The following is a 24,849-nucleotide window of genomic DNA, read 5'->3' as shown; positions in this document are numbered from 1 at the left end:
AGCAAACCCACACGGTCATAGGGAGAACGTACAAACTCCGTACAGTGAGCACCCGGGGTCAAGATCGAACCTGGGTCTCTGGCAATGTTAGACAGCAGCTTTACCAGCTGCACCACTCTGCTGCCCTTGTATCATTTTATAAAGGCACACAAGTTCCAGTGTTATGAGCAATTGTGAAATGGAACAGATTCTTCAGAGTTTATTGAACCGTTTGCTGGTCTGCAGAGGGATGTGATATTGTTGTTGTCCTTGTTGCATGTGTTTTCCATGTAGGTCTTCACAGCTGGTCTGTGGATTGATCATTTCCCCAGTTGCTTTCTCTTCCGATCAGGCAGGATATTGAATGTTCTGAGTGCAATCGTGGCTGAGACTTCTGTTCTTCATTGGTTTAGTTTAGAGAAAGAGCATGGAAATAGAAGGCTGTCAGCCCACCTAGTTCCCGCCGATCATTGATCACCCGTTCACGCCAGGAGAACATTGCCCCACTTTCTCATCACTCCCGACATACTAGAGGCAATTTACAGAGGCTGATTAACCAATGAAACCACATTTTTGGAGATGTGGGGGAAAACCAGAACACATGGAGGAAACCCACAGGGTCACAGGGAGAATTTCCACACAGGTGGCACCCGAGGTCAGGATCGAACCCAGGTCTCTGGTGCTGTGAGGATGTGGTTCTACCAGCTGCACCACTGTCCCCGCCTACCTGCCACTGGTGCTTCCACTCCCCACACATACCTCCAACTACAGCTTACAATAACTTTATCATCGTTACGTTTTTGCATATCTTTCAATCATTTGTTCTATATCTCGCTACATCACTGTCTATATCTCTAGTTTCCCTTTCCCCTGACTCTCAGTCTGAAGAAGGGTCTCGACCCAAAACATCACCTATTCCATTTTGCCAGATATACTGTCTGACCCGCTGAGTTACTCCAGCCTTTTGTGTCTATCTCCAACCCCATACACGTCAATCCTGAGGGTATTGTCACACTCCAGTCCCACCGTTTGCATTCAATCTCATAGAGTTTACAGGCCTGAAAACATGAGTTGGCCCATCTCCCATTCCAGGAATGGAATTATCGTTCAACCTGGAGCAAATGGCACTTTTCCCTTTAATGCCCATTGTGGCAATATTGCAATATGGTAACACACCACACAAGTCTACACAGTGACGATTAATTCAAGTGAAAGGTTTGGAGGGATATGGACCAAACACAGGCAGGTGGGACTAATGTAGCTGGGACATGTGGGAAAGTTGAGGCCAAGTCCTGTTTCCAAGCTGTAACACTCTATGACTTCTGAAAATAAAATGTTAAATAAACCACTTCAAGAAAAAAATTCCAGTGTTGAAAAGTTTACCATTTTTTCTTGGAATATTTTGTAACGTTACACGGTTTCCATATGGGAGAAAATACTTCTACATTCATTAAACGTTTAAGTATAGTTTTTTTTTTAAATCCATCTTTTGCATTTCTGCAAGCTGTAAGGTTCAGAGTTATTGCCAATGAAATGTGATTCTATTGGTGCCACAAACTACTGAATGCATTAGACATTGTGCTGCACAAATTTGTGCATCAATATTCTAAAGACAATCATTTCTACTGCTGGATATCTGTCGAAAATGTGCTGATGGCAGGAAACAATATAATTGGCCTTTGCATTTTAATTGGGTTTCTGCAAGCCATTCTCGTCAGTGGCCCGCTGGTCTAATGGTTTTTAGTTTCATCACCACCTGTCTCGTAATTCAGATTTATCTGCATATCCAACCATTTTGATAATATATGCGCTGCTGACACTAAGCTCAAATGTCAGTTCAGCAGGGTCTTTTTGGGACTGTAATTCAGACGATATTTTTTCAAATTGCATATCAGTGTCCCATAAGCAAGATTCAATGAAAGTGATTTGTCTTTTCAAAAAAAAAAAATAGCGGGCGTCATTGGTATCTTGTTTTGTGCACGCAAATTAGGCTCATCCTTGAACGGGTTCAGAGTCTGAAACGAGGGCATTAAAATACTAATTTGAGGACCGGTCATGAGGAAAGCTGCAGTGTTAGGGCAATTGCAATGTTGAATCAGCAGCTGCTCAAAGATCAGAATCTAGGCAATGGTTTCATGCATATGTAGGTTTAGTTTAGAGATGCAGCAAGGATACAGGCCCCTCCGCACACCGAGTCCCCACCGACCAGCGATCCCCATACGCTCGCACTCACCAACATACTTGGGACAATTTACAATTTTACTGAAGCCAATTTAACTACAAACCTGTATGTCTTTGGAGTGTGGAAGGAAACCGGAGCTCCCAGAGAAAACTCTGTGCAGACTGCACCCATAGTCAGAATCGAACCCGGGTCTCTGACGCTGTAAGGCAGCGACGTGCCACCCTTGGACAAAATAACCCTTTGAATCAAATTAGATTATGATGAGGTCCAGGAGAGGTTTATTTACTGCATAGTTAAACAATTATCATGGTTAAAGGTTTTTAATTTTTTGAAAGGTAGCCTTAAAACATACTAAAGGGTGGCACTGTGGCACATTTGGTAGAGCATCTGCCTCACCGCGCCAAAGACCATGTTCGATTCTGAGCTTGTGTGCTGCCTGTGTGGAGTTTGCATGTTCTCACTGTGACTGCGTGGGTTTCCTCCGGGTGCTCCGGTTTCCTCCCACATCCCAAAGACGGCGGGTTTGTAGGTTAATTGGCCTCTTTAAAATTGACCCTAATGAGTATTGAGTAGATGAGAAAGTGAGACAACATTGAATTTGTGTTAACGGGTGATCGATGGTTGGCCAGGACTCAGTAGGCCAAAAGGCCTGTTTCCATGCTATATCTCGAAACTAAACCAATTGAGATAGAGAATATGTATTACTGGATGAGAGTTATTATTTATAACCCATCACCCTTTTAAAGATAATGCTATTTGAGGAACTTGCTCTCAGGGTTGAAACAATGTTTAGAGTTGCAGAAACGGCTTGCGTGAAAACATATTAATACACCTTTGTGACACTTGGGGTTCACAGATATATCAGTCCTTAAACTTTTATAAAGATCTTGTAAGGTTCAGAAACCACCGAGCACAAATACTCCATTTGCAATTATTGTTTGTGTTGTTTTATGCTCGAAATACCATGTGCTGAATTTGATAACCCATATGGAACATGAAGAGCAATGAAAGAGAAATATGACTTCCTGTAAATGTAAGCCACTATCTACGCTTCTGTATCTGTGCTGCTGAAGATAAAATGTTAAAGCTGAACAAGGACAAAAATAATGTGTTATCGTATCCATTGATTTGATACATGTCTCTGAGAAGCTACATATGCGTAGCATGGAAACACAACAATCAGTGCTGCTGCTGTAAGCTTCAAGCACCTTGGCAGAATAGTGTGCTAGAGTGTTAACTGTATAGAGTTTGCATGTTACTCCTGTGATGGATTTTCTAAGGTGTTGCAGTGTCTTCCCGCATCCAAAAGATGGTATAAGATCATTAGACATAGAAGCAGAATTAGCCCATCCAACCCATCTACTCCGCCACTCAATCATGGCTGATCTATTTTTCCCTCTCAGCCCCATTTTCCTTTCCTTCTCCCTGTAACCTTTAACGCATATCCTAATCAAGAACCTATCAATTCTGCCCTAAAAATACCCAAAGTCTTGGCCTCCACAGCCGACTGTGGCAATGAATTCCACGGTTTTCAACACTGGCTAAGGAAATTCCTCCTCATCTCCATTTTGAAGGTACGTCCTTTCAATTTGAGGCTGTGACCTCTGTACCTAGACTCTCCCAGTACTGGAAATATCCTTTCCACATCCACTTCTTTCATTATCCATTTGGTTTCATTGTTCGAGTTGGTAAGCTAATTAGAGGGAGTGCCATAGAGGGAGTACAGAGAAGGTTCACCAGACTGATTCCTGGGATGTCAGGACTTTCATATGAAGAAAGACTGGATAGTCTCGCCTTGTACTCTCTAGAATTTAGAAGATTGAGGGGAGATCTTTTGGAAACTTACAAAATTCTTAAGGGGTTGGACAGGCTAGATGCAGGAAGATTGTTCCCGATGTTGGGGAAGTCCAGAACAAGGGGTCACAGTTTAAGGATAAAGGGGAAATCTTTTAGGACTGAGATGAGAAAAACATTTTTCACACCGAGAGTGGTGAATCTCTGGAATTCTCTGCCACAGAATGCCGTTAAGGCCAGTTCTTTGGCTATATTTAAGAGGGAGTTAGATGTGGCCCTTGTGGCTAAAGGGATAAGGTGGTATGGAGAGAAGGCAGGCACAGGATATTGAGTTGGATGATCAGCCATGATCATCTTGAATGGTGGTGCAGACTCGAAGGGCCGAATGGCCTACTCCTGCACCCATTTTCTATGCTTCTATGTTTCTATGTGGCTGGTGTAAATTGCCCCACGTGCCATTCTGTGGTAGGGGAATCAGGATGGGAATTTATGGACATGAGGGAGAATAGTTTACAGGGAAATACTGGGTATTGGATCCCATGGGAATGTACGGGGAAAATCCGAATGGAAGAGTAGAAACATGGAAAAGTGGACTCAAGAATAGATGCTTTGTTTAGTTTAGAGATACAGAAGGGAAACGGGCCCTTCGGCCCACGGAGTCCGCACTAACCAGCTATCGCCGCACATTAACACTATCCTACACTAAGGACAATTTTACATTCATACCAAGCAAATGAATCTACAAACCTGTACACCTTTGGGTTGTAGAAGGAAACTAATGATCTCGGAGAAAACCCACGCAGGACACGGGGAGAAGGTACAAACTCCAACCACCATGTCCGTGCCAAACACGATGCCAAGATAAACTAGTCTCATCTGCCTGCACATGATCCATATCTCGGCACATTCCTGTGCTCATCTAAAAACATCTTAAATGCCACAATCGTATCTGCCTCCAGCAACATCCCCATCTGCCGTTACCTGGCACCCACAACCCTCGGTGCTAAAAAAAAACTTGCCCCGCACATCTCCTTTAAACTTTTCCCCTTTTATCTTTAAGCTAGGCCCTCTAATCTTTGACATTTCAATCCTGGGAAAAGGTTCTGACTGTCCATCCTTTCACCCTAAAGCTATGCCCTCTAGTCTTTGATATTTCCATCTTGGGGGAAAAAAAAATCGGATTCTCTATCCTATCTATATCACTCTTAATTTGATATACTTCTCTGAAGTCTCCCTTCTGTCTCCAACACTCCAGAGAAAACAATCGAAGTTTGTCTAACCTTCCCTTATAGCTAATATCCTCTAATCCAGGCAGCATTCTAACAAACCACTACTGCACCCTCATCAAAGCCTCCACATCCTTTCTGGAATGAGATGGCAGAACAGCAATAATCCGAACGCGGTCCAACTAAAGTCCTATAAAGCTGCATCATGATTTCTTGACAATTACATTCAATGCCCCGACCTATGAAGGAAAATATACCATACACCTTCTTTATTACGCTATTACCTGAGTGGCCACCTTCAGGTAGCTATGGACTCCAAGATCCCTCTGTACATTAATGTTGTAATGGGTCTTTCTACTAACTATATACTTCCCGTGTACATTCAACCTCACAAATTGCAGCACCTCACACTTGCTCGGATTAAACTCCATCTACTATTTCTTCACCCATTTCTGTAGCTGATCGAAATTCTGCTGCACACTTTGACTGCTTTCCTCTTAGTCTTGAGCATGAGGAGAACCAACCAACCTGCTCCACTATTTAATAATATTGTGGCTGATCCAATCTTGGCTTCAACACCATTTTTTTGCTCTGTCAATAGTCAGTAGTCAATAGTCTATTTAATTGTCATTTGGACCCCTGGAGGTCCCATGCCTCTTAACTACCTTGCCTTAACTAGCTGCCTATTTCACTTTGGACTTTAAATCATTCAATGACACTCCCTCTAGAGAGAAAATGGCAGAGAGAATCCCAAGACTTCAACATCTCGTATGGAAGAAATTAATCTTTAATTTCCTCTGGGTACTCCAGTTTCTTCCCAAATCCCTAAGACGCGTTTGTTTGGAGGTTAATTGGCTTCTGTAAATTTGCCTCTTAGTGTGTATGGAATGGATGCGAGTGGATAACATAGAACTAGGGTGAATGGATAATCAATGGTCAACGTGGACCCGGTGAGCCGAAGGGCCTTTTTTCAATGCTGTATCTCTCAACCAATTCAATCAAATAATCAAGTTGCTTTTTGTATAAAGTCACGAGCCGTGGGAAGCAAAGTACTCATCTTGTGGAAACAAAGAACTGCAAATGCTGGTTTCTGCAAAAAAAAAGTGCTGGAGTTGCTCAGCGGGTCAGGCAGCATCTTTGGAGAACATGGATACATGACGCTTCAGGTTGGGACCTGTCTAGACTCTTTTTAGTACCCCTCTTAGTACTGTTACATTCCCAGCAGATGCTGGATGCATCAACTGCTCCTCTCAGCATCTTCCCCTCCCTCCACCCCTGGTGAAACTGACGGATTCAGCCTGCAAATTTTGCTGCATAACATTAAACCTCAGGTACAAAAGTGTAGTGCAATGTTGCACTACCCAATGTTGCAAATAAAAAAAAATATTTGGTGTTATTTCTTCAACTGCATGCGCTTCAGGCAATTATAAAGAGGCAGATGTTTGGGTGAACCTAGAATCAAAATGCCAATGAGTGGGAGCAATACAGGAAAATGTAAAATGGCACCATTGCAGGTTTCAGTGACCAGGGAATCAAAGTAGTTAAGCGCATGCATTGTTTATGGATCTTGAAATTTTTATGGATTTTCAGCGGATATTCAATAAATATCTTCTTCAGAGAAAGTATATTTTAATAGTTTCAGGGTAACCTGCATTTAGATTGGTTAACAAGGAAAGAGAGAAAAGAGATTAAGGTTAGTAATAATTGTTTGGATCGGTGTTGATTCACGCTCTGGATCTTTAATTGTTTTTGTTTCTACTTGAACATAAGGACAGTGTAATTGAAACAGAATATTTCTGTTTCACTTCTGTGTCACTTCTGTTTCTGTTTGTGAAACAAAATACTTTCACTCTACCTTGGTATATGTGATAATAAAGGCTCCCTTTAATATTTCACAACCAATAAAGTTATTGGTAAAGGATTACCAGGAATGTAAAGGACTTGTCCCACTGTACAAGGTAATTCAAGAGCTCTGCTGAGTTTAAAAAAAATCAAACTCGTGGTATGTACGTAGAATGTACGTAGACATCCCCCCCAAGTTTTGTGATCTGGATTTTAAAACCCAGTGAAATCTCCGCTTTCCGCGAGACAGTGGGGGTGGGACTGATGATCGAGGGCGCCATTGTTAATTCAGATTGGAGGAGGGAGATGTGGCACAGACCTGCGCTTCACCCGCAGCCAGGATCGATCCCGGCCGGGTCTCCGGCACTGTCCCGAGTGCCCCCCCCCCCATGGGTGGCCAGAGACGTCAGGAGTCAGACGAGATCTGTACCCCCAGGCCCACAGCCAGCACAGAGTAGCAGCGCTAAACCCAGCTTAACTCTGCCTGTCCCGCTAGGTGAGCCTAGAGCCAGCCCATCCTGGACTTGCGGGAAATATAGCCAGCGTGGAGAAGCAGCACTGGTGTCCCGTCAGTCCAGACAAGGCTGTAGTTAACCCGGTGAGGCAAGCAGAGTTGAGCTGCATTTAGCGCTGGATTGAGCCTCCGAAGCCTCGTGCGTGTGTGTGTGTGAGTGTGTGCGCATGTGCATGCGCACGTGGCTGCTAAAAATTGAGTCCCCCGGTCCCCTCCATGTTTTGATAGCGAGTTCCACTCTTGCTGGTCATCCCCTCTTCTCCTCCACGGCCTGTCAAGCAGAAGATACAAAAGCTTGAAATTACGTACCACTAGGTTCAGGGACAGCTTCCTCTCTGCTCTTATCAGACGACTGGACTGTAGTCCTCTGGTAAGTCATGATCTCCTAAGCTAGCTAATTATAGCCCTGGCACTTAATTTTTGCTGCACTTTCTCTGCAGCTGATGCGCTGTACACCAATAATACTATACCCCACACAGTTTCTCTTTGTACTACCTGTTGGTCTTGAGAATGGTTTGACCAAACAAAACCATTATTTATCAGACTAAAAACATTAAAATTTCAAGATCTGACAGATTATTAAACTATCCAAATTATGTTCAAAGCAGCTAATCAGCAATTGCCGTAATATCCAGGGATTGTTCCAACGGAGAGAAAGCAAACACAACCTGAGAGGAACCTATATATTCGAAAAACCGGCAATAAGAACTAATGCAAAACTCCATTGTGTTACAGCAAAGGGTGTTAGTCTCTGGAATAACTGCCATGATGAGCTGAAAAAATGTAACTAAAAACACTCTTCAGAAACAAAAGATTGAATGGTTATGAGCTGGACCAGTGATTTTCTTTTCTGTTTGGTTATTTCTTGTTCGTGGACTGTTCAACAGATTTTGGGTCCATTTGTTCCCATTATTTTGGTTTTCCATGAAAATGTATAGAAAATAATAGGACCAGAAAAGTTTTCGAACTTCTTCTTACCCCTTTTGAACATGAACGATATTATTTGTATTATTTGAGTTACTTATTTGTTTTTCCTTTGTGTTTTCTTTTCTTTTTTTTATTGCTTACAAGTTTATTTGTGTTTGTATTTTTTAACGTGTTCAATAAATTAATAAAGTAAAAGTAAAAAGTAAGTAAACTATACATGTATAGAATGATTTGACAGGATAGCACACAGACAATGTTTTTCACTGCATTTTGGTACACGTCACAATAAAAACCAACAACAATGTTTGTAAATAGATGTTAGGGAGAATTTTGCCATCATATTAAAGGCCCACAAGTCTACTGCTGCTACATTATCACATTGACTACAACTTTTATATGTGGTTTAGCATAATTGCACATGAATTGATGAGAGAAATGCAACATATAATGGGCTCCGATAGACCAATGCATGGACACGACTTATGCATCTTTGTCATTTTTAAACACTGAAAAATATCCAGATAATCTTTTGGTTAACAACAGATTTGGTGATAATTATTGTCGCATTTCTCCTACCCTGAAATAAATAATCCAGAGTTCAATTCCTTTGTATAGTTAAGTGGAGATACTAAGCATTGTACAGTGAAGAGATGTTGCTTAAATGACAAGAGGTTGTATGGAGGACATTATATCTTAAAATAAAAAAAATACTTCGAGCAGAGGTAGACAGAGAACTATGGAGATTGAAGGGTTAAATGAATAGAAGGAAGTGCAGATGTTTGGTTTATATTGAACACAGTCACAAAATGCTGGAGTAACTCAGCGGGTCAGGCAGCATCGGTTAATTTGCCCTGCTCTCCTCCTTCTCAATTTTCTGACTGAAGAAGGGTCTCGACTCGAAACGTTACCCATTCCTTCTCTCCAGAGCTGCTGTCTGACCCGCAAAGTTACTCCAGAATTTTGTGTCTATCATTGGGATTGAGGAAGTAGTTTTTGTAGTTTATACAGTAATGACGTCTACTCCTACACTTCCTACCTTCAATAGTAGATAGATTTATGTGAATATGTACAACAGGAAATGGATAAAATTAGGAAAATATTGCTTTCCTCTGTCTTTAACGATCACACATCTAATATTCTACATGTCAAATGCCTTTTTTAATAAGCTGTACATCTCTTCAATGTGCAATGGCTCAGAATGATCCACTTTTAACAACTCTTTTAATTTTAGAACCTTGCATCAGAATAGAGTTTCTGAGTGGAAGTTATCCACTTAAAATCCACCATCCATTTTCGAGTGAATGTTTGCAGCCGTAAGCCATGTGATGACAGACTGTGTGAATGCCAAATAGAAAACTGAGGGTGCCAACACAAGGGCTTCTGCAAATTAGAATTCATAACAATTCTTGCAATTAAAATGGAATGACATTTTCTGTGCAAACGGCCAACTGAGCTGTTGAAGGAAATTTATAAAAACTGAAATGCGGAGAACATATAATTTCAGAAACTTCAGGCAGTGGAAAAGCTGCAGAACTGTTGGCTCCTCCCGCAAGTAATTCATCACTCTTCTGAAGTAGTTGTTTTTTTAGTTTAGTTTAGAGATGCAGCGTGGTAACAGGCCCTTCAGCCCATCGAGTTCGTGCCAACCAGCGATCCCCGCACATTAATACTATTGACACATTAAGACACAGGGCCAATTTACAATTTTACCAAGCCAATTGACCTTCAAACCTGTATATCTTTGGAGTGTGGGAGGAGAACCCTTCTTCAGACCAAGAAGAAGGCTTCTATCTCAGAGATATTCTCTTTACTATCCATCCCTCCCCCACCTCCTTTTGTCCCTATCCCAGTGCTGACCCGAAACGTCACCTGTTCCATTTCTCCAGAGATGCTGCCTGAACCATTCAGTTATCCAGCACTTTGTGTCAACCCTCTATCAATCTCAGCTTTCACATTAATACCTTTTTTTGGTCTAATGGATTCCACAGTTCAGCCATCCAAATGCTTTGTTATAAAAGGCACCATCCCAGGGAAGGGGAATGAACAGAGAGGCATTTAGTTTTTAATTTTTAGAGAGGCAGCATGGAACCAGGCCCTTTGGCCCACCAAGTCCATGCTGACCATCAATCACCCCTTCACACGAGTTTTACGTTATTCCACGATCTCATCAAATTAGGACCAAATTTACAGAGACCAATTAACCGACAAATCCCGCACATCTTTGTGATGTGGAAGGAAACCGGAGCGCCTGGAGGAAACCCACGTGGTCACAGGAGAAGGTGCAAACTTCACCCAGACAGCTTCCAAGGTCAGGATCGAACCCAGGTCTCTTGCGCTATGAGGCGGCAGCTCTACCTAATGGGCCACTGTGCCATGCTAATCAATACAAGCACTGAGCATTGACAGTGGCAGGACAGGTTGAGAAAACGATTTTCCAACAAAAATATGTACAAGTCAGCAGGTGATCAGAAGCAGAGTGCTGCAGATTGAGAAAACACTTTGTGGAGCACCTGGGCATCCACTTACCTTCCGCTAGATTGCCCCATCCCACTCCCACTAACACGTTTAGCTGTGGCCTCCAGCACTGCCATAATGAGACCCTGTGCAAACCTGAGTGGTGGCATGCCATCTTCCATCTGGGCAAATTGTAGACTTCCAGACTCGTTACCGATTTCTCCAGCCTGAAATAACCCGCCCCTTCTTTCCATCTGTATGAGAACTGGCCATTTCAGTTTGTTAGTTTAGTTTATAATTGTCATGTGTATAGGTACAGTGAAAAACTTTTTGTTGAGTGCTCTCCAGTTAGCGGAAAGACTACATGTTATTATAATCAAGCCGTCCACAGTGTACCGATACAAGATAAAGGACATAATGTTTAGTGGTTAGTTGAGTTTAGTTTATTTTGTCCCCTGGGCTTAATTTATTCTCCTTCTGTCTCCCCTGCTGTTAGCAACACAACAGATAACGACACATAGCAGACTTTTAATTGCCACATTAACAGTTAATATCATTCTATCTCAGAGATTCTCTCGTTATTGTTCATCCCTCCCCCACCTCTTAGAAACATAGAAACATAAAATAGGTGCAGGAGGAGGCCATTCGGCCCTTCGAGCCAGCACTGCCATTCATTGTGATCATGGCTGATCGGCCCCAATCAATAACCCGTGCCTGCCTTCTCCCCATATTCCTTGATTCCACTAGCCCCTAGAGCTCTATCTAACTCTCTTAAATCCATCCAGTGATTTGGCCTCCACTGCCCTCTGTGGCAGGGAATTCCACAAATTCACAACTCTCTGGGTGAAAACGTTTTTTCTCACCTCAATCTTAAATGACCTCCCCTTTATTCTGAGACTGTGGCCCCTGGTTCTGGACTCGCCCAACATTGGGAACATTTTTCCTGCATCTAGCTTGTCCAGTCCTTTTATGATGTTATATGTCTCTCGTCCTTCTAAACTCCAGTGAATACAAGCCTAGTCTTTTCAATCTTTCCTCATATGACAGTCCCGCCATCCCAGGGATCAATCTCGTGAACCTACGCTGCACTGCCTCAATCACAAGGATGTCCTTCCTCAAATTAGGAGACCAAAACTGTACACAATACTCCAGTTGTGGTCTTACCAGAGCCCTATACAACTGAAGAGGAAATGACTCTACTGCTACTGTCAGTAGAGTCATCTACCTCTCTCAGTTCTGTTGAAGATCTGGGTCCTGAGACATTCCCTGCTTCTCTTTCCTCAGTTGCAGCCCAACGTAGCATTTCCAATGTTTTCTGATGTTATTTCAGGTTTCCAAATTCTTTACCTTTTAATTTTCATTTACTGGTTGGTAGATTCATTGGGTTCTGTAAATTGCCCCTAGTAGTTTCCCCTAGATATTAATAGAATTGAGAAGGAATAGGGCACAGGAAAATATGCAGTAACACAAATTGTTGGAGTAACTCAGCAGATCAGGCAGCATCTCTGGAGGGCATGGCTAGGTGATGGTTCAGGTCAAAACAACAGTCCTGATCTGAAATGTGACCGTGCAGGAAGGAACTGCAGATGCTGGTTTAAAGCAATGAGGTCCCCCCTCATTCTTCTAAACTCGTTTAGATCAAAGATAGACACAAAATTGCTAGAGTAACTCAGCGGGGCAGGCAGCATCTTTGGAGAGAAGGAATGGATGACGTTTCGTGTCGAGACTCTGAAATGTCACTTATCCACGCTCTCCAGAGATGCTGCCTGACCTGCTGGTATAGATTCGATCAGCCTTTTATGATTTTGTGAAATTATATTCTATTAACCAGGTAACAAATCTTTAAAAAAAAATGTTGTGAACACTTTACAACTAGAAGCATGGACTAAAAACGCTGATAACACTTTTTAAACAAGCAAGAACATTAGAGTACCAGACAGACAATTTTTTTAAAAAACGCAACTTACCTGTCTTTGTCAAATGTCCAACATCAATGGCTAATTGCATGGTGTAAAAGTCAGGAAATCTCTTTGGACTTCAGCATTGGACTCCCAGACAAGAGCCACTGTGGAAGATGTTGAGGTGCATAGAACATAGAACAGTACAGCACAGGAATAGGCCATTCAGCCCACAATGTCCATGACGAACATGATGAGGATTTAAACTAACCTCTGCCTGCATGTCACCCATATCCCTCCATTCCTTGCATATCGATGTGCCTTTCTCAATAAATCTTAAACATCACTATCAAACCTGCCTCCACCACCAGCCCTCATAGCACATTCCAAGCATTCACCTTCCTCTGTGTTAACAAAGAGCTTACCCTGCACATCTTCTTAGACTTTAGGTCTGAAGAAGGGTTCCGTCATGAAACGTCATGCATCCTTTTTCTCCAGAGATGCTGGCTGACCTACTGAACTACTCCAGCACCTTGTGTCTATTTCTGGTATATGCCAGCATCTGCAGTTCTTTCCCACACATCCTTAAACTTTGCTCCTCTAACCTCAAAGCAGTGGCCTTTAATTTTTGACATTTCCACCCTGGGAAAAAGGTACTGACTGACTGGCCTATCTGTGCCTCTCATCATTTTATATAATGATGTTCATATAATTTTATACAGTGATTACATGAGCAGTGGCAATCCAGTGGTGAGGGAGTTTGGGGCATTGCAGTTTGTCCTGGACATTTGGCCATTTATACAAAACTGAAAAGAAGAAACTCTGAGATATTACTTCAACAATGTGTTCCTGCTCCATTTTAACACCATGGGTTAGAAGTTCTTCCTTTGCCATGTGCTAATTTCATTCACCTCACCAGACCTGTTTTAGTGATTGGAGTTCAACGTGTATTTGTAAATATTTCACACTTTCTTGGTTCTTGGTTTCTTGGTCCTCCAAAATATTCCAAATTAAATTTAAACTGGAGGTGGTGAAGGGAGGGCTTAAGCCAGAAAGGGTTATTGGGAAGAAAGAGCTACTTTACATTTAGTTACATCTGGTAAATGGTAGGGAATTGAAGAATACAGTTGAACAGAGGGATCTGGGAATAACCGTGCACAGTTCCTTGAAGGTGGAATCTCATATAGATAGGGTGGTAAAGAAAGCTTTTGGTATGCTAGCCTTTATAAATCAGAGCATTGAGTATAGAAGCTGGGATGTAATGTTAAAATTGTACAAGGCATTGGTGAGACCAAATCTGGAGTATGGTGTACAATTTTGGTTGCCCAATTATAGGAAGGATGTCAACAAAATAGAGAGTACAGAGAAGATTTACTAGAATGTTGCCTGGGTTTCAACAACTAAGTTACAGAGATAGGTTGAATAAGTTAGGTCTTTATTCTCTGGAGCGCAGAAGGTTAAGGGGGGACTTGATAGAGGTCTTTAAAATGATGAGATGGATAGACAGAGTTGATGTGGACAAGCTTTTCCCTTTGAGAATAGGGAAGATTCAAACAAGAGGACATGACTTCAGAATTAAGGGACAGAAGTTTAGGGGTAACATGAGGGGGAACTTCTTTACTCAGAGAGTGGTAGCGGTGTGGAATGAGCTTCCAGTGGAAGTGGTGGAGGCAGGTTCATTGGTATCATTTAAAAATAAATTGGATAGGCATATGGATGAGAAGGGAATGGAGGGTTATGGTATGAGTGCAGGCAGGTGGGACTAAGGGGAAAAAAAAGTTGTTCGGCACGGACTTGTAGGGCCGAGATGGCCTGTTTCCGTGCTGTAATGGTTATATGGTTGGGTAACTATAGTTGGGTGGAGATTATTCCATGCTTTAATTGTGCGGGGGAAGAACGAATTGCTGTACACATCTGTCTTTGTAGCTGGGATCACAAATTGGATCGAATGCCCTCGTAACTTGTAACTTAAAGGAAGAGAAGAGCTGCAGGAAATGAAAGTTACTTGATGGCTAAATTGACCAATAAATTAGTAATCCAAATTCATCTAAAATATATTCCTCAAAGAAAATAATACCTCTACGTCAATTAAAGGAATTAATTAATTTATTCTTTAAGATATTTTAAAACAAAGTAGGGGGATCACACCCAAAATGTTATTCAAATGAGGAGGATTGGATCTGTGTCACATTTCTGGGATGCTCCTGTGTTACAAATAAAGATTCAATGAATCCTCTCTTTATACGCAGACATTATAAGCTTTGGTTCAAAAAAGGCTTGCTATCCTAATTTCAGATTTATCCCTCGGAAAAAAAAAGACCTTTCCAAATCTCTACAAATTTTGAACATTGCAAGCCAGCTTGCCAGAAATACAAGTGCAAATATTTGCTTGAGTACCTTGGGCCAGATGGCTGGTGTCCAGATGGGCCACAAGCTTGGCAACCCTTGAATGGGCCAGCATAACATGACGAAGGAAAAAAAAATCTCTGCCCTTTAATGCACCATTCAATCATTCTGTAATAGATCTGGGATTTTATGCGATACATGTAAACACATCGTTGATTCCATTTGTTTGGATAATTGGCCTTGAGATTTGGTTTGTTTCTACTTTTCAGTATCTGTGCATTGGGATTTTAATTATTTGTTCTCAGACGCTCTCATGCCTGCATGAATAGTCCGAGACCGGCCGGGTCTGGCCTCGCAGAATCTGTTGTGTGATTTACCGACGTTGATTGGCTTCTCCGAACAATGGCAACAGCAGATACTGCGGCCATTAATCCTAAAGTTCCTCACACACCCATCAAAAACTCAACAACTTAAACAATCAGAGTCCAAAGGAGGTGGTCAAAGGCAAGTCTGAATAAGGGGACGTAGCCTTTAAAGTTGGTCCAAGATCATGTTGGGTGACAGCAAGACGCAATTCTCTGCACAACTAATAGATCTGTTGAATGATAACAACAGAGAAGGAGGTCATTCATCCCCTTGGTATCTATGCTGGCTATTTTAATTTAATTGTCATTTGGACCCCTTGAGGTCCAAACGGCATTTCGTTTGGACCTCAAGGGGTCCAAATGACAATTAAATTGAATCTTGAATCTTGAATCTTGCAAGAACAATGAAGGTGATTATTTCCAGATATCTTGTAGTTTGATTTTCCTTTGAAGGTTTGAATAAGATTCCTTTTGAAAGCCACATTTTAATCTTGGCCATCCCACCAGGCGAAGCATTCCAAACTGAAATGGCTCATTTAAAAAAAATGTTCTCCTATTGTCAATTTATATCTTTGTAAGATGGGTCTTGACACTTCCACCAAATGGCAGCAGCTTCTCTTTGTCTGCTCTGGTTGGATCCATCATTATTTTAATCGCCTCCCTCACAACTCATCTGTTCTGTATTCAAAGAGTAATCTAAATATCCCTGACCCTAAAATGGTCATAATTCCTGAAACTAATGTAGTAAATAGTCGCAAAGTGCTGGAGTAGCTCAGCGGGTCAGACAGCATCTCTGGAGAAAAGGAATAGATTATATTTCGGGTAGGATCCGTTTATCAGACTCAGGAAGGGTTCAGACCCCGAACATCACCTATTTCTTTTCTCCAGAGATGCTGCCTGACCCATTGAGTTGTGCCTATCTTTGGTATAAACCAGCATTGGCAGTTCCATCCTACACCACTCTAGTAAATTTTTATTGTATTTGGATGGTCCTTAAATACTTGGTAAAGTGCGGTGGCCTGAATTATATGCAATATACCAACATTTCATAATGATTTACTATAACTTCCTTGTTCCTTGTCTCTGTATAAAGGCAAAATAATTCAGAAACATAATTAACTTGGAAAGGGTGCAGAAGAGATTCACTTGGATTTAACAGGGCATGGAGGGTTGAGATATAGTGAGAGAGAGTTTGGATAAACTGGGACATTTTTCTTTGGAGCATGAGGCTAAAGAGAACATTCAGTCATTTTCCCAGTGGAGTATTTTCTAAAAGTAGATGGCATAAGTGTAATATGAGAGGAGAGAGATTTAAGAGGGATCTCTGGCCAGGTCTTTCACTCAGAGAGTTGCCTGTATCTGGAATGAGCTGCTTGAGGAAGCGATGGAAATGGACACAATTACAACTTTCAAAATACATTTGGACATATATGGATAGGAAGGATAGGCCATGGGCCAAATGCTGGCAAATAAGTTTAGGAACTTGATCAGCATGGGAAAGATGGACCTAATGGCCCGTTTCCATACTTTAAAACAGCTCTATGACTAACTCTTCTAAGGTTGTAGAGGGTAGGTCTATTGAAAATATCAACACTGAGATTATATGAAGTATCATTGATACTTGTACAAATGAGCTAATTGAGTTGTGGCCCATGATGCAGTTGAAAGACACATTGACATAGAAGGGGTGAATAGGATCTGCATCCTGGGGTGATGAACATCGAATTCTCCCAATTTTGTTAGTCCTTGACGAGCAGCACCGGAAATTGGAGGAACAGCACCTCATATTCCGCTTGGGGAGTCTGTATCCTGGGGGCATGAACATCGAATTCTCCCAATTTTGTTAGTCCTTGCTATCTCCTCCCCTTCCTCAGTCCCCCTGCTGTCTCCTCCCATCCCCCAGCCTTCGGGCTCCTCCTCCTCCTTTTTCCTTTCTTGCCCCCCCCCCCCCCCCCCCCCCCGATCAGTCTGAAGAAGGGTTTCGGCCCGAAACGTTGCCTATTTCCTTCGCTCCATAGATGCTGCTGCACCCGCTGAGTTTCTCCAGCTTTTTTGTGTATCTGTGAATAGGATCATATTGGTTTTATTGCATCAACAGAGGTTCTGCTGGTACTTTATAAATTGAACTGCATTAACATGCCACAATTTAATTCCTACAGAACAAAACTACCATAATATCTCCACCTTTACAATAGTCGTGATGGTGCAACATTTGTGATCAATGACAAATGACTATGCATCACCATAGATTTTAGATAGGCTCTTGTGGTGGTTCATGTGATGACCCAGGCCTTAGACAGGCACTTCAGGGCTTGTGTGAAGGGATGAAACTCCTTCCCGATGAGATAGAATAATTGTTACTGATACAAGTAATCTAGGTTAGGAATTGTAAATTATGAGGAAGGAAGAATGTGTTGGAGAGAAAAAAGTGAAGAGAAAGAAATAATTATTTTATTGCATCTTACCCACAATTATTTAAGGCTTGTGCAATTTGTTCAATAAATCTATGCCTTCTCCGCAACATAAATCCTCCAAGCTGCTGAGATCCTTTAATATTCTTGGTTTAGTAATCTATAATACACACAGATAAATTATAGCATCCCCCAACACATCTCTGATCTTTATCCACATGGATTTGGTCTTAACTCAGTTATTGTAGCGTCTTTTGGGTGCTGACCCTGCAACGTTTTTGTAGTTTTGACATTAACCTTTTATAATCCCTTACCACTCTATAGTTTTTTGTTTTAACTTGCATTCCTACACCTCCTCAAATAATAGCATTTAGAAATTCTACGCAGTATCTTATCCCATTAGCTCTACTTCATCCTTGGATCTCAAATGGATTCTCTGCCTAACAACTCCATTAGTTCAAGTCTAAATGGACAAGGGAGAGCCAGTGGATGTAGTCTCCCTGGACTTTCAGAAAGCCTTTGATAAGGTCCCACACAGGAGATTAGTGGGGAAAATTAGAGTGCATGGTATTGGGCGGTTGGGTATTGACATGGATAGAAAATTGTTTGGCAGACAGGAAACAAAGAGTAGGGATTAACGGGTCACTTTCAGAATGACAGGCAGTGAATAGTGGGGTGCTGCAAGGCTCGGTGCTGGGACCGCAGCTATTTACAATATACATTATTGATTTAGATGAAGGAATTAACAAATTTGCAGATGACACAAAACTGAGTGGCACTGTGAACTGTGAAGAGGATGCTATGAGGATGCAGAGTGGCTTGGACAGGTTGGGTGAGTGGGCAGATGCATGACAGATGCAGTATGCCATGGATAACATAGAAACATAGATATAGAAACATAGAAATTAGGTGCAGGAGTAGGCCATTCGGCCCTTAGAGCCTGCACCACCATTCAATATGATCATGGCAGATCATCCAACTCAGTATCCTGTACCTGCCTTCTCGCCATACCCCCTGATCCCTTTAGCCACAAGGGCCAGATCTAACTCCCTCTTAAATATAGCCAATTAACTGGCCTCAACTACCTTCTGTGGCAGAGAATTCCAGAGATTCACCACTCTGTGTGTGAAAATTCCAGAGATTCACCACTCTCTAATAAATGTGAGGTTATCCACTTTTGAGGCAAGAACGGGAAAGCAGATTATTATCTGAATGTGTCAGGTTTGGAAAATGGGAAGTACAACGAGACCTGGGTGACCTCTTCACTGAAAGTAAGCATATAGGTATAGTAGGCAGTGAAGAAAGCTAATGGCATGTTGGCCTTCATAACGAGAGGAGTTGAGCATAGGAGCAAAGAGGTCCTTTTGCAGTTATACAGGGCCCTGGTGAGACCACACCTGGAGTATTGTGTGCAGTTTTGGTCTCCAAATTTGAGGAAGGACATTCTTGCTTTAGAGGGAGTGCAGTGTAGATGGCGGGACTGTCATATGATGAAACAATGGAGGGACTGGGCTTGTACACACTGGAATTTAGAAAGATGAGAGGTGATATTATAGAAACATATAAAATGATTAAGGGATTGGACACACTAACCATATAACCATATAACAATTACAGCACGGAAACAGGCCATCTCGGCCCTACAAGTCCGTGCCGAACAATTTTTTTTTCCCCTTAGTCCCATCTGCCTGCACTCATACCATAACCCTCCATTCCCTTCTCATCCATATGCCTATCCAATTTATTTTTAAATGATACCAATGAACCTGCCTCCACCACTTCCACTGGAAGCTCATTCCACACCGCTACCACTCTCTGTGTAAAGAAGTTCCCCCTCATATTACCCCTAAACTTCTGTCCCTTAATTCTGAAGTCATGTCCTCTTGTTTGAATCTTCCCTATTCTCAAAGGGAAAAGCTTGTCCACATCAACTCTGTCTATCCCTCTCATCATTTTGTATTGTATTGTATTGTATTGTATTCAAATTTATTGTCATTGTCTCAATTTGAGACAACGAAATGAATTTCCCTTACAGGCAGTATCATAAAATCATAAAAAAGAATAAATAAATAATAAATAAATAATAAAACATATTAAAAATAAAATTGAAATTAAATTATAAAAAAAGCACAAACACAGAAAGTCCACAACATAACATAAATGGCACCCAGGTGAGGATGGCACCATAGTCCAGCCAGCCTCCCCTCCGTGTTCATCCGTGGTCTGGGCCTTCTGAGCACCCGCAGTCGCCGCCCCGGGTGGCCCGATGTTCAGGCCCTCACGCCGGGCTGGTGGAACGCCGACGCCGAACCCCGACGGTGAGCATCCTCCTCCTCAGCGGCCCGGACCTTCTGATCAGCCGCCTCCCCCTGCCGGAGTCTGCAGCTCCCGAGTCCGCAGGTCTAAAGACCTCTATCAAGTCCCCCCTTAACCTTCTGCGCTCCAGAGAATAAAGACCTAACTTATTCAACCTATCTCTGTAACTTAATTGTTGAAACTAGATGCTGGAAACATGGTCCCCCCCAATGTTGGGGGAGTCCAGAACGAGGGGCCACAGTTTAAGAATAAGAGGGAGGTCATTTAGAATTGAGATGAGGAAAGATTTTTTTCACACAGAGAGTTGTGAATTTGTGGAATTCTCTGCCTCAGAAGGCAGTCGAGGCCGATTCACTGGATGCATTCAAAAGAGAGTTAGACAGAGCTCTACCGAGCTCGGGCTAGCGGAATCAAAGGGTATGGGGAGAAGGCTCCTAGGAATGGGGTACTAATTGAGGATGATCAGCCATGATCACATTGAATGGCGGTGCTGGCTCGAAGGGCCGAATGGAGTACTCCTGCATCTATTGTCTATACATTGTATCTATGTATCTAAGTCCAATGTCATTGATTGTTTACTCTTTGTGGATGTCCACTGGTGGCATTTTGATACGCAGAGGAAAAGTGCCTTTTATTCAATCATCTTCTTCAGCTAAAAACCTGGATTGTTGGCTACAGGACTGTAATGTTCTCTGATGAGTGCAAATACATATTTTTGAATGCGCTAAACATAAGATTAAGTGCTTAATTGAAATTAAATATATGCCATGCAATATAGATGCAATGAGCCTGCTTTTTAAATGACTGGTAAATGTTTTCTTTCATTTCACTTTATATGGTTCATTTCTTTTCTTTACAGCTCCAATAACAGACAAACCACCCAAGTTACTCTATCCTCTCGAAAACAGGATAAACCCTGTGGAAGCACAGCTTGGTAAGTCAGTGTTTTGCTTCTTATTCTTGCTGGAGAAACCCTACTAATTGTACAGCTCTTGTCCTTGTGATGGGGCAGTTACTCTGTGAACCCTTACCATTATTGCCTCATGCATGGGGGTTGCAGAAGCTATGAATGACAATCAGGCTGATAAGGTCTATGAGCTTCATGTTACAATGGTCAGGGAGATATTCATTAAGCATTTTGTCAGGAGAGTGACCCACTGACGATATGTTTACACTTTTATACATGTGCAATATTATTCAGTAGGCTGACTATGTGACACGTCGGTACTTCTCTGACACCGATACAACTTTATTGCTCACCAATTATGTAGCCAATCCATTTAGAGATGGTTACTTGTTCCAACTCCCTTTATATCTGCAGTTTATATTTAGTGCAGGGGTAGGGACAAGTGATGTTGATATTTTAAAATGCCATGTGACAGCACATTCAGTAAAGTTCTTACAATTATGTTCTTTCCAACAAGACCCGCCTTAATATCGCAATGTATGCAAAGGCACATGATCATATGCAATGTATATTTCCTTTTGCTTTACCCTCTGGAACATTGTGCTGAAGGTATCGATGGAGTTGGTTTGTGAATTTGAAGCTGGGAGATACAAGCGAATGTTTGTGGTTAATGACAGCATGCAGTCTATTTGTTGTGACTCCACTGTTAGTTTCGCACCCCGATTGTCTGCATGCAGTGTGGGAAGGGTTAATGAATATTTTGGCCGTAATGCTTGTTCTTTAGTCATAGTTGAGCGATTTATCTCAAAGTAAATGTGTCCAAACTGTGTCGATGACGATTCTGAGATAAACAGCTTTAAGAATCTTATCCCGGTCTCCGGTTAACCTGGGATAAAACGAGATAATATTCCTTCTCCCAAATGTGATGATGTCTGAACACAATGGTATTACATTTCAATGTCAAACTGTGATAAACCCAATCTATCTCTTCTGATCCTTTAATCGCACACGATGATGAACCCTAGATTCTGGATGCTATTTGAATTATGCTTTTTTTCACAGATCAATTGTGCTTTTTTTTAACGGATCATGAATACTAACTAATTAGTCAGTTTCCCATGGTTCATATTACCAAACCCGTTCAATTACTTTTGAACACTATGTTTTAATGGACGAAAAGGCAGCTGGATTGGTCAAACTGTTGTTGTGTCACATTTTTAATAAAGAGTGATTTTATAACAGAAGGTAAATATTTGTTTATTGTAAAAGAAACATTAGTCAAGCTATTTTTGACTGAATTAGTTTTGTAAATATCACAAATTTTAAAGACATTTACTTTCTGTTTACTTCCACTACTTCATCAGATATATTCCCCTTGACTGAGCTGCGGTATAATCTCTGTTTGAATGACTGTAAGAGTTCAATCGTCGTTTACCATTTTACGCCCTCTTGCATTGTGGCAGATAGTGTCACTAATACATTGCTAACTCAGACTCAATCCACAAACTTGTCAGATCCATTGAGAGGGAGCAGGAGCATTCAGCGTTACTAAACGAAAGTGAGCATTCCGTATGTTAGTGGATAAATCTTAAGGCCCTGTCACACTTTTGCGTCATTTGCGCATCACGCAGATGGCGCGAGCTGATTTTGTACATCCCAAAATCCTGGGCGCTGCGCACGATCGCGCGTCACTACCTACTCCATGCACCATGCGCGCGTAATGCGCACGTAATGCGCACCATGCGCGTGTAATGCGCACCACGCACGCATCATGTGCACGGCATGACGCACACGTCGTGTGTCGTGATGCGTAAATGATGACGCACTAATGACGCCCAAGTGGGACAGGCCCTTTAAGTACGTGCCTTGCGACTGAGCTTTTCAGAATAAACCATTGGCATGCGTATTAATTAAACTTTTATATTAGTTAAAGCAAACTCTTTGTTTATAAAATACAGTTTTGCTTTGGCAGCCTTGATAAAATTGAGCTGCAGGTTTTTTATCGATCGCAAATATGGAAACATGCATAAAAGGAAGCAATTAAGCAGTGCTCAGTAACGCAGTGTTAATGTCTTTATTTTAGTGTTTCGTTTGGCTTGATGAATATATATGCCCAGAAAGAATAAAAATGAATGTCACAGATGACATCAAAATAACACATCAATTATTAACACAAAATACAAGCATGCAATGGAGCCCCATGGCAAGGGATTAAACAGAAAGAGGGAGAGTGGGGTGGGGCAATCACATAAAAGGACAACAGATGATTAAAAACACATCCACTGTACAGCAGGAGTCTTTTAATAATAGGAAATAAATGGTTTCTGGAAAGCAATATCGACACTGTCACGGACATTTACTGATAAAATTCCCTCTCTCTCACGCAGAGAACACATTTTATTACGGATGTTGCCGGATGGCGCTTTGTATTCTTTTGATCACGTTTACTTTCACCATAATATCTGTTGATGGCTGTGATCATGCTTCATGTGGTCAATGGATGGAAATTGTGAATCAGCCACCTGAACCCTGTGGTGGGAGACCCAGGCCATTGCGAGGACTGGCCGCTTAAACCCTCATCAGGCTCAACAAATGTTATTAGAGGGCCTGTCCCACTTGGACGACCTAATGCACGAGTTTGGAAGACCCTAGACGAGTTGAAAAAAATGTCACGGTCGTGTCACTTTCCTTGACAGAGATGCGACTTTTTCATCGTATCTCCGTCTGCACTGCAGCTTTAACATCATGGAGCTGGCGGTCCCTTTGTTAGGGATCGACTGCGGGATCTTCAACTGCAGGACCTTCGACCGCCCCAATCACGGGGGCTCTGAAAGCCCCGATGCGGGAGCTTTGATCGCTAACTGCGGGAGCTTCGATCACTCTGACTGTGGATGTTTCGATTGCACCGACCATTGGAGAAAAGGAGGAAAGAAGGCATAAGTTCTTTGCCTTCCATCACAGTGGGGAATTTGAAGTCACTGAAAAAACAAGATAGATGTGCTGCCTGCACTGGTGAGGACTCGGAGGGAGTGCCGTGAGTGCAGTGATCTTGGTGTTGTGCGGGGACATCGCTCCATGGGGACATCCCAAAGTCTAGTGCGAGTGTAGATGGTTTTCTGACTGTTCGGGCGGACAGGGACTGCAGAGAGAGTGACAGCGGTCGGTACAACTCTGGTCACATCACGGTGAAGGAGCGTGTGTGCGGCCCAGACATTGAACAGATGGCTGTGGGTCTCCACTTATGCTGTGTGCCCTGGGGATTCTCACACGCCGCTGTGGTGGCTGCTTATGTCTATGTTTAATTTTTATGTGGTTATGTATCTTGTTGGGTTTTTTTGTATGATTCTTGGCAAATCAAATCCCTTGTATGTTTACATACTTGACTAATAAATTAATTACAATTACAATTATACATTTTGCTGAATCCAATTGATGGTTTTGGACAAGAGTTCATTGGCTATTTGGTTTGTTGACTGCAGGTTCCAATTTGAGCCATGTCTTTGTTGTTCCTTGGTTAAACTCCATTTTAACTCATCCATTAGATAAACTTGCTCTACCAAGATGATGGGGCAGACATTTGTAATGTGTTGTTTAGGTTCCTAATGCATAGAAGTTGAGTAATCTTTCTACTCAATGCAGAGTTGTCTGTCACCCAGTAGTATTGGGAGTAGGCTCAATGATAGATGGG

At 42.0% G+C, this 24,849-nt stretch overlaps 1 protein-coding gene across 1 annotated transcript in view; it reads left to right on the top strand.

Moving 5' to 3' along the window:
• Positions 1-24,849, top strand: part of il1rapl1b (interleukin 1 receptor accessory protein-like 1b) — a 1,086,945-nt gene that overhangs the window by 714,872 nt on the left and 347,224 nt on the right. Inside the window, exon 6 of the mRNA XM_055644538.1 lies at positions 21,114-21,188. Coding sequence (XP_055500513.1) covers positions 21,114-21,188 — 75 coding nt within the window. The remainder of the gene's footprint in view (positions 1-21,113; positions 21,189-24,849) is intronic.

This window comes from Leucoraja erinacea, chromosome 13 (genome assembly GCF_028641065.1).
Source record: "Leucoraja erinacea ecotype New England chromosome 13, Leri_hhj_1, whole genome shotgun sequence".
In the NCBI taxonomy this organism is placed as follows: Eukaryota; Metazoa; Chordata; class Chondrichthyes; order Rajiformes; family Rajidae; genus Leucoraja; species Leucoraja erinaceus.
Note: the sequence above shows the minus strand (reverse complement) of the source record. Positions and strands in the feature narration are given on the sequence as shown.